The sequence below is a fragment of the Heterodontus francisci genome, chromosome 27 (assembly GCF_036365525.1).
Source record: "Heterodontus francisci isolate sHetFra1 chromosome 27, sHetFra1.hap1, whole genome shotgun sequence".
Taxonomy (NCBI): Eukaryota; Metazoa; Chordata; class Chondrichthyes; order Heterodontiformes; family Heterodontidae; genus Heterodontus; species Heterodontus francisci.
The window spans coordinates 8,269,833-8,284,415 of record NC_090397.1 but is presented as its reverse complement, the minus strand read 5'-3'; the positions used below and the strand labels follow the sequence as shown (position 1 = coordinate 8,284,415).

Below are 14,583 nucleotides of genomic sequence, written 5' to 3'. Positions count from 1 at the left end.
GACACAGAGCGCACAGGGATGGTTTGGTTGATTACTGTACTGGGGATACCGACGATAAATGGACGGGCTGCCTGTTTACTGTACTGGAGATGAAGAGTGGACAAGGACAGGCTGGTTGATTACTGTACTGGAGATACAGACTGTACATGGACGGGCTGACTGATTACTGTACTGGAGACACAGACAGTACATGGACGGGCTGGCTGATTACTGTACTGGAGATACAGATTGTACATGGACAGGCTGGCTGATTACTGTACTGGAGATACAGATTGTACATGGAACGGCTGGCTGATTACTGTACTGGAGACACAGACTGTTCATGAACTGGCTGCTTGTTTACTGTACTGGAGATACAGACTGTACATGGATGGACTGGCTGATTACTGTACTGGGGATACCTACGGTAAATGGACAGGGTGGCTCATTACTGGGGATACAGACTGTACAGGGACGTGCTGGTTGATTATTGTGCTGGGGATACAGACTGTACATGGACGGGCTGGCTGATTACAATCCTGGAGATACAGACTGTACATCGGGCTGGCTGGCTGATTATTGTGCTGGGGATATAGACTACACATGGACGGGCTGGCTGATTACTGTCCTGGGGATACAGACTGTACAGGGACAGGCGGCTGATTATTGTGCTGGAGGCACAGACTGTAGATGGAATGGCTAGCTGATCAGTGGACTGGAGACACTGTACATGGATGGGTGGGCTGATTACTGAGACACAGACTGTACATGGATGGTCTGGCTGATTACTGTACTGGGGATACAGACTGTACATGGACAGGCTGGCTGATTACTGTACTGGAGATACAGATTGTACATGGAACGGCTGGCTGATTACTGTACTGGAGACACAGACTGTTCATGGACTGGCTGCTTGTTTACTGTACTGGAGATACAGACTGTACATGGATGGACTGGCTGATTACTGTACTGGGGATACCTACGGTAAATGGACAGGGTGGCTCATTACTGGGGATACAGACTGTACAGGGACGTGCTGGTTGATTATTGTGCTGGGGATACAGACTGTACATGGACGGGCTGGCTGATTACAGTCCTGGAGATACAGACTGTACATCGGGCTGGCTGGCTGATTATTGTGCTGGGGATATAGACTACACATGGACGGGCTGGCTGATTACTGTCCTGGGGATACAGACTGTACAGGGACAGGCGGCTGATTATTGTGCTGGAGGCACAGACTGTAGATGGAATGGCTAGCTGATCAGTGGACTGGAGACACTGTACATGGATGGGTGGGCTGATTACTGAGACACAGACTGTACATGGATGGTCTGGCTGATTACTGTACTGGGGATACAGACTGTACATGGACGGGCTGGCTGATGACTGTACTGGGGTTACAGACTGTCCGTGGACGGGCTGGCTGATTACTGGAGATACAGACTGTACATGGATGGGCTGGCTGATTACTGTACTGGAGACACAGACTGTACATGGACAGGCTGACTGATTACTGCAGATACAGACTGTACATGGACGGGCTGGCTGATTACTGTACTGGAGACACAGACTGTACATGGACAGGCTGACTGATTACTGGAGATACAGACTGTACATTGATGGGCTGACTGATTACTGGAGATACAGACTGTATATGCACAGGCTGGCTGATTACTGTACTGGAGATACAGACTGTACTGGGACAGGCTGGCTGATTATTGTGCTGGAGAGACAGACTGTAACATGGACGTGCTGGCTCATTAATGTGCTGGTGGCACTGACTGTACATGGAATGGCTAGCTGATCAGTGGACTGGAGACACTGTACATGGACGGGCTGGCTGATTACTGTACTGGAGATATAGACTGTACATTTACAGGCAGGATGATTACTGTACTGGGGTTACAGACTGTCCGTGGACGGGCTGGCTGATTACTGGAGACACAGACTGTTCATGGACGGGCTGGCTGATTACTGTACTGGAGATACAGACTGTACATGGACGGGCTGACTGATTATTGGAGATACAGACTGTACATGGACTGGCTGGCTTATTACTGTACTGGGGATCAGACTGTTCATGGATGGGCTGGCTGATTACTGTACTGGAGATACAGACTGTACATGGACGGGCTGGCTGATTACTGTACTGGAGATACAGACTGTACATGGACGGGCTGACTGATTATTGGAGATACAGACTGTACATGGACTGGCTGGCTTATTACTGTACTGGGGATCAGACTGTTCATGGATGGGTTGGCTTATTACTGTACTGGAGATACAGACTGTACATGGACTGGCTGGCTGATTACTGGGGATCAGACTGTGCATGGATGGGCTGGCTGATTACTGTACTGGAGATACAGACTGTACGTGGACGGGCTGGCTGATTACTGTACTGGAGATACAGACTGTACATGGACGGGCTGGCTGATTACTGTACTGGAGATACAGACTGTACATGGACGGGCTGGCTGATTACTGTACTGGAGATACAGACTGTCTGTGGACGGGCTGGCTGATTACTGTACTGGAGATACAGACTGTCCGTGGACGGGCTGGCTGATTACTGGGGATCAGACTGTACATGGATGGGCTGGCTGATTACTGTACTGGAGATACAGACTGTACATGGACTGGCTGGCTGATTACTGGGGATCAGACTGTACATGGATGGGCTGGCTGATTACTGTACTGGAGATACAGACTGTACATGGACTGGCTGGCTGATTACTGGGGATCAGACTGTACATGGATGGGCTGGCTGATTACTGTACTGGAGATACAGACTGTAGATGGACGGGCTGGCTGATTACTGTACTGGGGATCAGACAGTACATGGACGGGCTGGCTGATTACTGTACTGGAGATACAGACTGTACATGAACTGGCTGGCTGATTACTGTACTGGGGATCAGACAGTACATGGACGGGCTGGCTGAGTACTGTACTGGGGTTGCCGACTGCAGATGCACGGGCTGGCTGATTACTGGGGTTACAGACTGTCTATTAACGGACTGGATGAGTACTGTACTTGCGACACAGACTGTACATGGATGCGTTTGCTGATTGCTGTACGGCGGATACAGACTGTACATGGACGGGCTGGATGAATACTCTCCTGGAGATACAGACTGTTCATGGACGGGCTGACTGAGTTCTGCACTGCAGTCACAGACAGTACATGGATGAGCTGGCTGATTACTGTACTGGGGATACTGACTGTACATGGACGGGCTTGCTGATAACTGGGAATTCAGCCTGTACTTGGACAGCCTGGCTGAGTACTGTACTGTAGTTACAGATTCTACATGGAGAGGCTGGCTGATTCCTGGAGATACAGACTGTAGATGGACAGACTCACTGATTACTGTTCTGGGGATACAGACTGTACATGGACGGGCTGGCTGATTACTGTACTGCGGATACAGACTGTACATGGACGGACGGGCACCCAAGCACTTTTATGTTTTCGTTCTGACTTTTGCAAACAGGCTTGTAACAATAATTTTTACCTATGCTAACAGGATTAAAGATAACTTTTGGGAGTTTGGTAAAAGGCTGTTGAATTTATCTTGTTTTATTCTATCCAAATAGGTTACCTGCCTTGCTGGTGTCTCCTTTGCTGATCCTGGTTTCATCTAATGCTCACTCCTACTCTTGCACCAACGAAGGAGATGGTGATTGGAGGAGAGGGGTGGGGAGTGGGTAGAGAAAGGATGGGGGACAGGATAGTGGTGTGGTTAGAGGATGGAGAGGTGAGGGGAGTGGATGGAAGAGGTATAGGGGAGAAAGGAGTGGTTGGGAAAGGATGGGAAGTGGGGTAAGGAAGGGGAATGGGGAGAGGAGAGGGAGTGAGTAAGGGGAAGGGAAGTGAGAGCGCTATGGTGAATGGGTGGGGGAGGGATGGGGGATTAAGGTGGGGAGGGGAGTGGGTGGGGGAGGGGTAAGAGGAGTGTGGTGGGGTTGAGGAGTCGGTAGGGGGAGGGGATCCTTATGACTGAGGATTGATGCTGTCAGGTCTGATTGGTTTTCAGTTGCAGTCTGAAGCCATGAATGTAGTTTGCATGACTGTATCTACTTTGTGAATATATGATTATTTCACCTTCGGTATTCTGTATATACAATTTGTAATCAGACCCATGGGTGAACTTAATTCTGGCGGTGGGAGTCTTTATGTCTGGAGAAACCGATGCCGAGATCCCTGCATCGTCTTTTTGTCGGACTTTAGTGCAGATCAGGCACTTAAATGGACAGCAGCGGGCCTTCCACAGGATCAAGGATCCTGTCGTCAGAAGTCCCGCCTTGTAGAGCTGTCAGCCAATCAGAGGCAGTGGCCACTGTTGCAGGTGCACCTACCGGAGGCTGAGGAATGCACTGGAGCCCGGCCTCAGGTAGGTGCGGGTGGGAGGGGTCTCGTGGGGTGGGGGTTGTCGGGGGTCGGCAGCAAAGGCAGGGAGGTGGCTTTAGTTCAGGTACTAAGTACCTTTAAATGAGGCCCCTCTCCCCTCTGGAGCTAGGAAGCAGCCCGCACAGTTTTCGTGAGTGTTTCCCTTGCAGCGACAGGGCCACCCGCTGCGTGGCTAATTGCTGCTGCAGCGGGAAGAGACCCTTAATTGGGGCTAATTATTCACAGGCCTTCCTGCCCCAGACTAAATTTGGCAGAGGCGGGATGGTGATGGGTTCCACCCCTCCCCCCCGCCACCGGATTTTATGCTCTCCCCATCTCCAAAACCGCTGCGGGGAATGAGCATAAAATTCCCCCCATAGGTTTATTATAGTTTGTTCTGGAAGTTGATATGTTTATGACCAGTAAGATGTTTGAACAAACTCATCATCTGTAAAACATAATATCCATGTACTGGGAGAATTGGTGGGTTCCGATCTGTAGTGATACTGTAATCAAACTCCTTTGGAACACATTCTTTCACTATCTACAGAGCAAATGTAAGATTGTACCCCAGAAGTTGAGGGACTTGAGTCATCCCTCTATCTCCACTTTTTTTTCCTCCTGTTTGTTTTATTTCTTTTCTCTTTACCCCTCCTCCACATCCTCTCTTCTATCCTCATGCCTCTTTTACTTCTCCACCCTCAGATACTCTGCCCCCCCAAGTCCCGACTGTTCAGTACTCTTCGATCTTCCTACTCTCTCGTTTCAGTCCCAGATTTGACCCCCTCTTAGATAAGCCTACAGTTTCCCTCTCTACCTTCTTTTGTATCCTCCAAATGGTTCACTGGCTCTGGCTTGTTATGAGAAACAACTGCAACTGCACTATCCGACTCTCGCACCAAACCTCCTGCCCTGCATGCCCACTGGGGGTCATTTTGTCAATCTCCTTCTATCCAGCTCACCCATCCCACTGCTGACCCTGTGGCCTCTTGCCAGTGGATCAACTCTCACCGTCCTGCTCCTCATCTCCCTCCAGAATGTCCGTTCACTTGTAAACGAGGCCCTTACCTTCCATGAGTTTATTGTGGATGCTTGTATCGACATCGTGCCCTTGATGGAAACCTGTCTGAGGGGTGATGACACCGTCCCGGTAAACGAAGCCTCCCCACCTGGCTACACCTTCCAACACTTGCCCTATCGGTGTGGCTCTCACCAAATCTCGCCTTAGCTTGTCCTCCTACACCTCTGGCACTTTTCCCTCCTTTCAGCATCTCATCTTGTTCCACTTCTTTCACCTCTCATTTAAAATTCTATTTCTCTACTGCCCACCCAAGTACGATAAAAATTTCTCTCACTGAGATATCTTCACTGCTTCCCTCCCTCAGCCTCTGCAGCTGAGCAACTTCCGTCTCATCTCATCATTCTCTTTGTCCTCTGAGTTCACTGCCTCCTACCCTCCCTTAATCTCTCCCTCCATGTAAACTCCACAACCCATATTCAGTGCCACCACCTTGATCTTGCCATCCCACGTGGCCTCACTACTCCCATTGTGTCAATCATAGATAAGGCCATCTCTGATCACTTCCTTGTATCACTCTCCACCCACATTCCTCTTCCATACCCCAACCCTACCTCATTCTGTGCCCTCCCCTGGCAAAAAACTATCTGTCAATTCACTTACACCTGCATTTTCAAAATCCCAACTGTCTAGCCTTCGGCCCTCCACTCACCATGATATTTCTGCAACCGCACCCTCAGCTCCCCCTTTGATGCCGTAGTCTTCAGGAAAACCATTACTCTCGCTCACCTTGGCCCTGGTACAGCCCTCATCATCATTCCCTTAAGTCATAGGGGCGCAGACTTGAATGGATATGGTGGACAACTGGTTAAGCCATTCACTGTCAGATCCTGCTGGACCACATAAAGTACCATTGGATCCTGCTCTCATCTGCTAAAACTTCTCAACTTCTCCAGGATCATCCTGAAATGCAAAGATAACACCGACTTCTTTTCTCGACTGCAAATGGTCTTCTTAAATCCCTCTCCCTTGTCTCCTCTACCCTCACCTCCAACAGCAAGTGTGAGGAGCTCATAGACTTCTTTGTTAATAAAATTGAGATCTGAACAACTGTCGCTGCCACATCCCTCCCTCCCACTAGCCCACTGGGCCAAATGTCCTCTAAAGATCCCCCCTACTCTAGCCCTGAACGTGTATCTTTCTCTAGTTTCTCTCCTGTCTCCCTCATGTCCTCTCCAAGCTCACTTTGTTCATGAAACCCACCTCCTGCTCTCTCGACCTTATTCCCACTAAACTACTGATCACCCAACTTCCCCTCTTGGTCCTCATGTTAGTCAATATTGTTAATGTTTCTCTCTCTTCAGGTGCTATCTCTCTCGCCTTCAAATTTGGTGTCATCACCCCTCCCCCCTCAAAAAAAAATCAACCCTTGACCCCCCCGTCCTTGTAAGCTGTCACCCCATCTCCAACCTCCCTTTCCTCTGCCAAGTTGTTGAACGTGTTGTCACCTCTCTAATTCCATGCCCATCTTTCCCAGAACTCGGTTTCAATCCCTCCAGTCAGGTTTTCGTCCCTGCCACAGAACCGAACCAGTTCTTATCAAAGTCCCAAATGACATCCCATGTGACTGTGTAACAAAGGTAGTCTGTCCCTCCCCTTCTTGGCCTGTCTGCAGCCTTTGATGTGGTTGACTACACCGTCCTCCACTGAAGCCTGTCAACTATTATCCAGCTGGGTGTTTTAGAAACCAGCAAGAGCCAACGAAAAGATAATAAAAAGGGAAAAAATAGAATGAGAGTAAACTAGCCAGGAATATAAAAGTAGATTGTAAGAGCTTTTACAAGTATATAACAAGGAGAGTAGCTAAAAGTAAAAGATGGTCCCTTAGTACAGGAGAAATTATCATGGGGAATGAGGAAACGGCAGAGGTGTTGAACAAATATTTTGTGTCTGTCTTCGCAGTTGAAGCCACAAACTACATATCAGAAATAGAGGATACCCAAGGGACTACTAAGAGTGCGGAACTTAAAGTAATTCATATCAGCAGAGAAAAAGTATTTGAGAAACGTAAGGGAGTAAAGGCCACCAAATGCCCAGGACCTGATGATCCTGCAGTTCTAAAAGAGGTTGTTGCAGAGATAGTGGATGCACTAGTTATTATTTTTAAAAATTCTCTAGATTCTAAAACAGTCCCTGCAGATTGGAAGTCAGCAAATGTAACACCGCTATCAAGAAAGGAGGGAGAGGGAAAACAGGAAACTACAGGCCGGTTAGCCTGACATCAGTCACCGGGAAAATGCTGGAATCTGTTATTAAGGAAGTCTTAATAATGTACTTAGAGAATCATAGTACGATTGGTCAAAGTCAATGCAGTTTTACGAAAGGGAGATCATGTTTGACAAATCTATTACATTTTTTTTGAAGATGGAAAAAGGGGAACCAGTAGTTTGCTGGTAATAGAAAGGTAGGTGGGGATGTAAGCTGTGAGGAGGACACAAAGAGACTGCAAAGAGATAGAGATAGGTTAAGTGAGTGGGCAACAAGGTAGCAGATGGAGTATAATGTGGAGAAGTGAGAGGTTATTCACTTCGGTAGTAAGACTAGAAAAACAGAATATTTTTTAATAGGCATGAAACTTTTAAATGTTGATGCTCAGAGAGACTTGGGTGTACTTGTATAAGGAACACAGAAAGCATACAGGTACAGCAAGCAATTGGGAAGGCAGATGGCTTGTTGGCCTTTATTGCAAGGGGATTGGAGTACAAGAATAAGGAAGTCTTGCTACAATTGTACAGGGTTTTGGTGAGACCACACCTGGAGTACTGTGCACAGTTTTGGTCTCCATTGGAGGCAGTACAGCGAAGATTCATTAGTTTGCTTCCTAGGATTTGAGTGTTGTCTTATGATGAGAGACTGAGTAAATTGGGCCTATGCTCTCTGGAGTTTAGAAGAATGAGAAGTATACAACGTTCTGCAGGGTATTGACAGGGTAGACACTGAGAGGTTGTTTCAGCTGGCTGGGGAATCTATAATACGAAGGCATCGTTCTCAGGATGAGGGGACAATCGTTTAGGACTGAGATGAGAAATTTCTTAACCCCAAAGGGTTGTGAATCTTTGGCATTCTCTACCCCAGAGGGTTGTGGATGTTCCATTGTTGAATATATTTAAGGCTGAGATAGATTTTTGGTCTCCCAGGGAATCAAGGGATATGGGGAGTGGGAAGGAAAGTGGAGTTGAGGCATAGATCATATTGGATGGAAGAGCAAGCTCGTGGGGCTGTATAGTCTACTGCTACTCCTATTTCTTGTTATTATGTTTTTATGAAGTAATCTGAAAGCACAGTGTTAGTTTGCTGACACCATGATCTACCTCATCACCACCTCTCTCTTGACTCCTCCACTGTCACTAAATTATCAGACTGCTATCCGACCTTCAGTACTGGATGAACAGGAATGTCCTCCAATTCAACACTGGAGAGACCAAAGCCATTGTCTTTGGACCTGCCACAAACTCCACTTGTTAGCCATTGACTCCATCCCTGTCCCTGGCAACTGTCTGACTGTTTGCAACCTTGGTGTCATATTTGACCCCGAGATATATTCACATCTTTATTAAGATCGCCTGTTTCCACCTCTGTAACATTGCCCGACTCCATCTGCTGCTGGACTATGCATCCATGTCTTTGTTACCTCTGGAACTGACTATTCCAACACATTCCTGACTGCCATCACATCTTCTACCCTCACACCAAGTCCCATTCACTCTATCACCCCTATGCTCGCTGATCTATATTGACTCCCAGTTAAGCAACTCCTCCATATTCTCAGGCTTGCTTTTGAATCCCTCTATAGCCTCATCCCTCTCTATCTCTGTAATCTCCTCCAGCCCCAAGACTCCCCGAGATATCTGCGTTCCTCTAATTCTGGCCTCTTCAGCATCCCTGATTTTAATTGCTCCACCTTTGGTAGCCATGCTATTAGCTCTGGAATGCCCTCCCTAAACCTCTGTTCCTCTTCGCCTCCCTTCCTCTTTTACCTTCTTTAAGATGCTCCTTGAAACCTAGCTCTTTGGCCAAGCTTTTGGGCATCTGCCCTAATATCACTGTATGTAGCTCAGTGTCAGATGTTGCTTTATAACAGTCCTGTGAAGTGCATTGGGACATTTTATGACATTAAAGGTGCTATATAAATACAGATTGTTTCTGTTGGAATGGAAACGTTATAATCAAAAGATTTGGAGTTTGGGCTATGCACCACCGACTATGTTCATGAAGTCGTGGCAAATGTAAAAATCTACTCCCTCAAATAGACCATGTAAAGATCGGGAGCCCGTTAACAGAAAGTAGGAACCTATTACAATTTTTTTTTTGGACAGATTTTGCCCTTTTTGAAAAGAATTCAGCAACAATTTGCATTTTTATAACACCTTTAATGTCAAAACATGCCCCAAAGTACTTCAGAGAGATATAACCAGACAAAAATGGAAGCCGAGCCAAAGAAGGAGATATTAGGACAGGTGACCCAAAGCTTGGTCAAAGAGGTAGATTTTAAGGAGGTTTTAAAGGAGAGGAGGGAGAGAGGTTCAGAAGTAAAGGGGTTCGGGAGGGAATTCCAAACAGTTGGGACTATACGGCTGCTCATGATGGGGCAATGGGAGCAGGGATGAACAAGATACCAGAGTCAGAAGAATGGAGGGTTATAGGGATCTTGAGGTTAAGGATAGGGAGGCATGAAGCCCTGGAGAGATTTAAACACAAGAATAAGAATTTTAAATTTGAGGTGTTGAGAGTTTGGGAGCCAATGTAGGTCAGCAAGGACAGAGCTGATGGGTGAGTGGGACTTGGCATGGGGTAGGATTTGGACATGCGAGTTTTGAATGAGTTGAAGTTTATCGGAGGATAGGATACTGGCCAGGAGTGATTTGGAATAGTTGAGTCTGGAGGTGACAATAGCCTGGAAATTGCTGGGAACCTATTATTTTAAATTTTAATTTTACAGTGAATATGATAAAGGAGTTTTTCAGAATCTTCAATTAAATAATACATTCATAAAATAAGTGGAATTAGTGTTTGTGCTTTTACATGTTAATTGTAATGTCCGATTGTATCCTAGCCATTTTTAGATTACAGCTCATTTTCACTTTGTAACAATTAAAGCAGACTTTTGCAGTTCTATGGATAATCTCCATAGGTTAAATGCAAGTAATTAAAACTGGTTGGTGTTGTGGCTTTCACCTTGAGGTCCTGGATGAAAATCCGCGTTCACTTGATGAGGGTAATGTCTCCTCTCTCTGAATACTGTAAGGCGTTCGTATACTATGTGTTGTTCGGGTACCTCATTATAGAAAAAATATTAGACCCACAGAAACAGTGTGACGTAGATTCACTGGGGTGATACCAGGGATGATAGAGACTGGGAAAAACTAAGACTAAAAAGAACTTGCATTTATACAGTGACTTGCATGATCTCAGGACTCTCAAAGGGCTTTACAGCTAAAGGACTGTTTTTGAAATGTCGTTACTCTTGTAACACAGAAAACACATCAGCAAGAAACCACAAACAGAAACATAATCATGACCAGATAATCTGTTTCAATTATGCTGATTAATAGATAAATATTGGCCAGCACAAACTCCCCTGCTCGTCTTCCAATTAGTGTAATGGAATCTTTTACATCCACCTGAGAGGACAGACAGGGCCTCTGGTTAATGTCTCATCTGAAAGACATTACAGCAGTCCCTCAGTACTGCACTGGAGGGTCAGCCTAGGTGTTGTGCTGAATTCTCATGAGTGGGATTTGCCTTCTGACTCAGTGGTAAGAGTGCTTCCACTGAGCCACAGTTGAGACCTGTGTAGTCGAGCAGAGAAAGTTGAGGGATCTAATGGGGTCAAACAAAATTATGAAATGATTTGAGAAGTCAGTGGTGAAAGATGCTTACCACAGTCACTGAATCTTTAATGAGGGAGTTCAATTTAGGATTGGCACTGGGTGCATTAAGGAGAGCCCAGAAAAAAGTGCTTTCACACAAAGGATTATTAGAATATGGAATGTACTTTCAGAAGTGGTGATTGATTCAGCTTCAATCACATTTAAGAAGGGTTTAGATAAAGACTTGAAGAAAACCGTTAAAGGGAGCAGGGAAATTGGAGTAAATGTGGATCTAGCATTGGGACAGCTATAATAAGCCTCATGGCTTCACCCTCCAATATATTAGCATGGATGGAGAATTGGTTAATGGACAGGAAGCAGAGAGTAGGAATAAACAGTTGGCAGGCTGTGATTAGTGGAGTGCCACAATGACCAGTGCTGGACCCTCAGCTATTTACAATCTGTATTAATGACTTAGATAAACAGACCCATCACAGACAAAGTATGTAAATTGGCTGATAAATAGATAGGTGAGAGTGTAAGCTGTGAGGACACAAAGCAGCTGCAAGGGGATATAGACAGGTTAAATGAGAGGGAAACTAGGTGGGAGATGGAGTATCGATAGATTCTTGATAGACCAGGGAGTCAAGTGTTTTGGGGCAGACAGGAAAGTGCAGTTGAAACCACTTTCACATCAACCACGATCTTATCAAATGGTGGAGCAGGCTCGAGGAACCTACCCCTGCCCCTAATTCATATGTTCTGATAATCTGGGGAAGTGTGAGGTTATTCACTTTGGTTGTAAGAATAGAAAGGCAGAATTTTTTTTTAAAAGGAGTGAAACTTGTAAATGTTGATGTTCAGAGAGATTTGGATGTACTCATACAGGGAACACAGAAAGTTAACATGCAGGTACAGCAAGCAAATAGGAAGACAAATGGCATGTTAGCCTTTGTTGCAAAGGGGATTGGAGTACAGGAATAAGGGAGTCCTGCAACATCGTACAGGGCTTTGGTAAGACTCAATTTTGGGGCTGGATTTTACAGGCCCCCCGATGTCGGGGGTCGTGGCGGTGGGTGGGGTGGGGGGGGAAGGGTGGTCCCGGAAAATGCCTCCGGTAGAGGCCCGGCTCCATATTGCCGCCGGCGGTGAGGTCTCATGGCGGACCCCCCCACCGCTCGGCGATGAAACCAACATTACCATAGTCAAAAAAATGTGAATCAATGTATTAAATACTTACCCACCCCCACTGTCTGTTCCAGTGCCATATTGATGGTGTCGGACTGTACTGCCATGCCTCCGGATCTCCATTCGGAGATCCAATGTGGGTCACTGGTGAGGAGGGGGAAACAGGTCAGTTTTTCAATGCAGGATTGGGGGGGGGAGCGGGGAAACCTATTGCGATTGGTGGAGAGGATGGTGAGAAGGGGTTGAAGGTAAAAGTTAATGTACTTTGATGGGGGAGGGGGATGTTCAAGTACACAAGGTAAGTATTTTTGGGGGGGGCGGTGAGAGGGCAAGGAATGAACTAAATGGATATGGGGGTGGGAGAGGGGATAGAAACATTTCTTTAATTTTTAAATTTAAATCTAAAGTGCATATTCCTTTTAAAAATTTAAATGTAAGGGCTGGAAGCCCTTTATAAATAGTGTTGGCACCTGTGCAGTAGTGCCAGACGCTGTTGCCGGGGATGGAACGCCAGACCCTCCACGTCATCTGGGGGATTGGTCTGCCCCGGCCATGTAAATGAGCCACCGCATTTAATATCATGGCTGCTCCGCGGAGTAAAAGCTCGCGCGTGCAGGCCACCATCTTTGAACTCTCGGCGGCGAGCTTGTAAAAAACAGCCTTTGGCCTCCATATTAAGGGCACTTTCATTGGAGGTGGTACAGCAAAGGTTCACTGGATTGGTTCCTGGGATGAGAGGGTTGTCCACTGGTGACAGGCTGTGTAAATTGGGCCTTAACTCTCTGGAGTTTAGAAGAATGAGAGGTGATCTCATTGAAACATACAATATTCTGAAGGGGCTGGATAGAGTGGACACTGAGAGAAGAGTTTCCACTAGCTGGGGAATCTAGAACATGGGGACACAACCTCAGGATAAGGGGCCAATCATTTCAGACTGAGATGAGGAGAAATCTCTTTACTTGGGGGGTTGTGAATCTTTGGAATTCTCTACCCCAGAGGCTTGTGGATGCTCCATCGCTGAATATATTTAAGGCTGAGATAGACAGATTTTGGTCTCGTAGGGAGTCAATGGATATGGGGCATGGGCAGGAAAGTGGAGCTGCGGTAGTAGATCAGCCATGATTGTGTTTAATTGTGAAGCAGGCTCGTGCGCTGGAACAGCCAATCCTACTCCTGTTTCTTATGTTATGTTCCTATGCTCACCAGGACATTAAATGGGTTGCAGTGGGTTGACCATATTAGGGTGGAGTTTTATAGAAGACTTTTAATGCCTGCGCCATACAGGAGGCAACGAGGACAGGTCAAAAGGAAAGTGAGCATTGCATGGACAGGTCACACACAGCAGTTCTTATACACATCCTACTAGTTAACTGTAAGGTGACACGAGCAAAGAGCTAGTAACAAATTGCCTGCCTATTCTTTACCAGAAATGAAGGATGACCCAGACTGACAAAACTAGAGTGAGGAAGCTTTCAATAAATCACAAGATGGAGTAACGCAGCTCCTGAGCGGTTTAGATCCAATTCCAGTAAATCTCCTCTCTTAGAAACAGGCAAGATGACGTGTAGAAGGAATAAAGAAAGACTAAAACAGGTTCAGGAGTGTAATTTGCTCAGAAGCACGCTTTATTATTCTGTTGCGCTGATGTATTTTTGAATTTCCCAGCTCTGACAGGTGTGAGAGGGGGTCTGAAGGGCTAATGTGTATGTACTTGTCTGTTGTAGGTATGGAGAGTGCCATCACACTGTGGCAGTTCCTGCTGCAGTTACTGTTGGACCAAAAGCACGAACACCTGATCTGCTGGACATCCAATGATGGGGAATTCAAACTCCTTAAGGCGGAAGAGGTTGCCAAACTCTGGGGACTAAGGAAAAACAAAACCAACATGAATTATGATAAACTGAGCCGAGCACTCCGATATTATTATGATAAGGTACTTTTCCTTCATTGAACAGCAGAATGTGAAAACCATTGTCCACCATTGATCTATTAATGAAATAAAATGTTCCAACGTACAAGCTGAAGGTAGGAAGCTATGAATTCGAGCAGTTCAAAAACAGAGCATTTTCACGAAGAAATTTGAAGGACGAGGTTTGGTGGTACAGTATATTGGGGATGGGAGATGGGTGTAC

General features: G+C 46.3%; 1 protein-coding gene across 3 annotated transcripts in view; it reads left to right on the top strand.

The window, feature by feature from the left end:
* elk3 (ETS transcription factor ELK3) overlaps positions 1–14,583 on the top strand; it is a 120,736-nt gene that overhangs the window by 71,900 nt on the left and 34,253 nt on the right. For all 3 annotated transcript variants that reach the window (XM_068059677.1, XM_068059679.1, XM_068059678.1), the window contains one exon: positions 14,176–14,384. In XM_068059677.1, the coding sequence (XP_067915778.1) occupies positions 14,176–14,384 (209 nt within the window). The remainder of the gene's footprint in view (positions 1–14,175; positions 14,385–14,583) is intronic.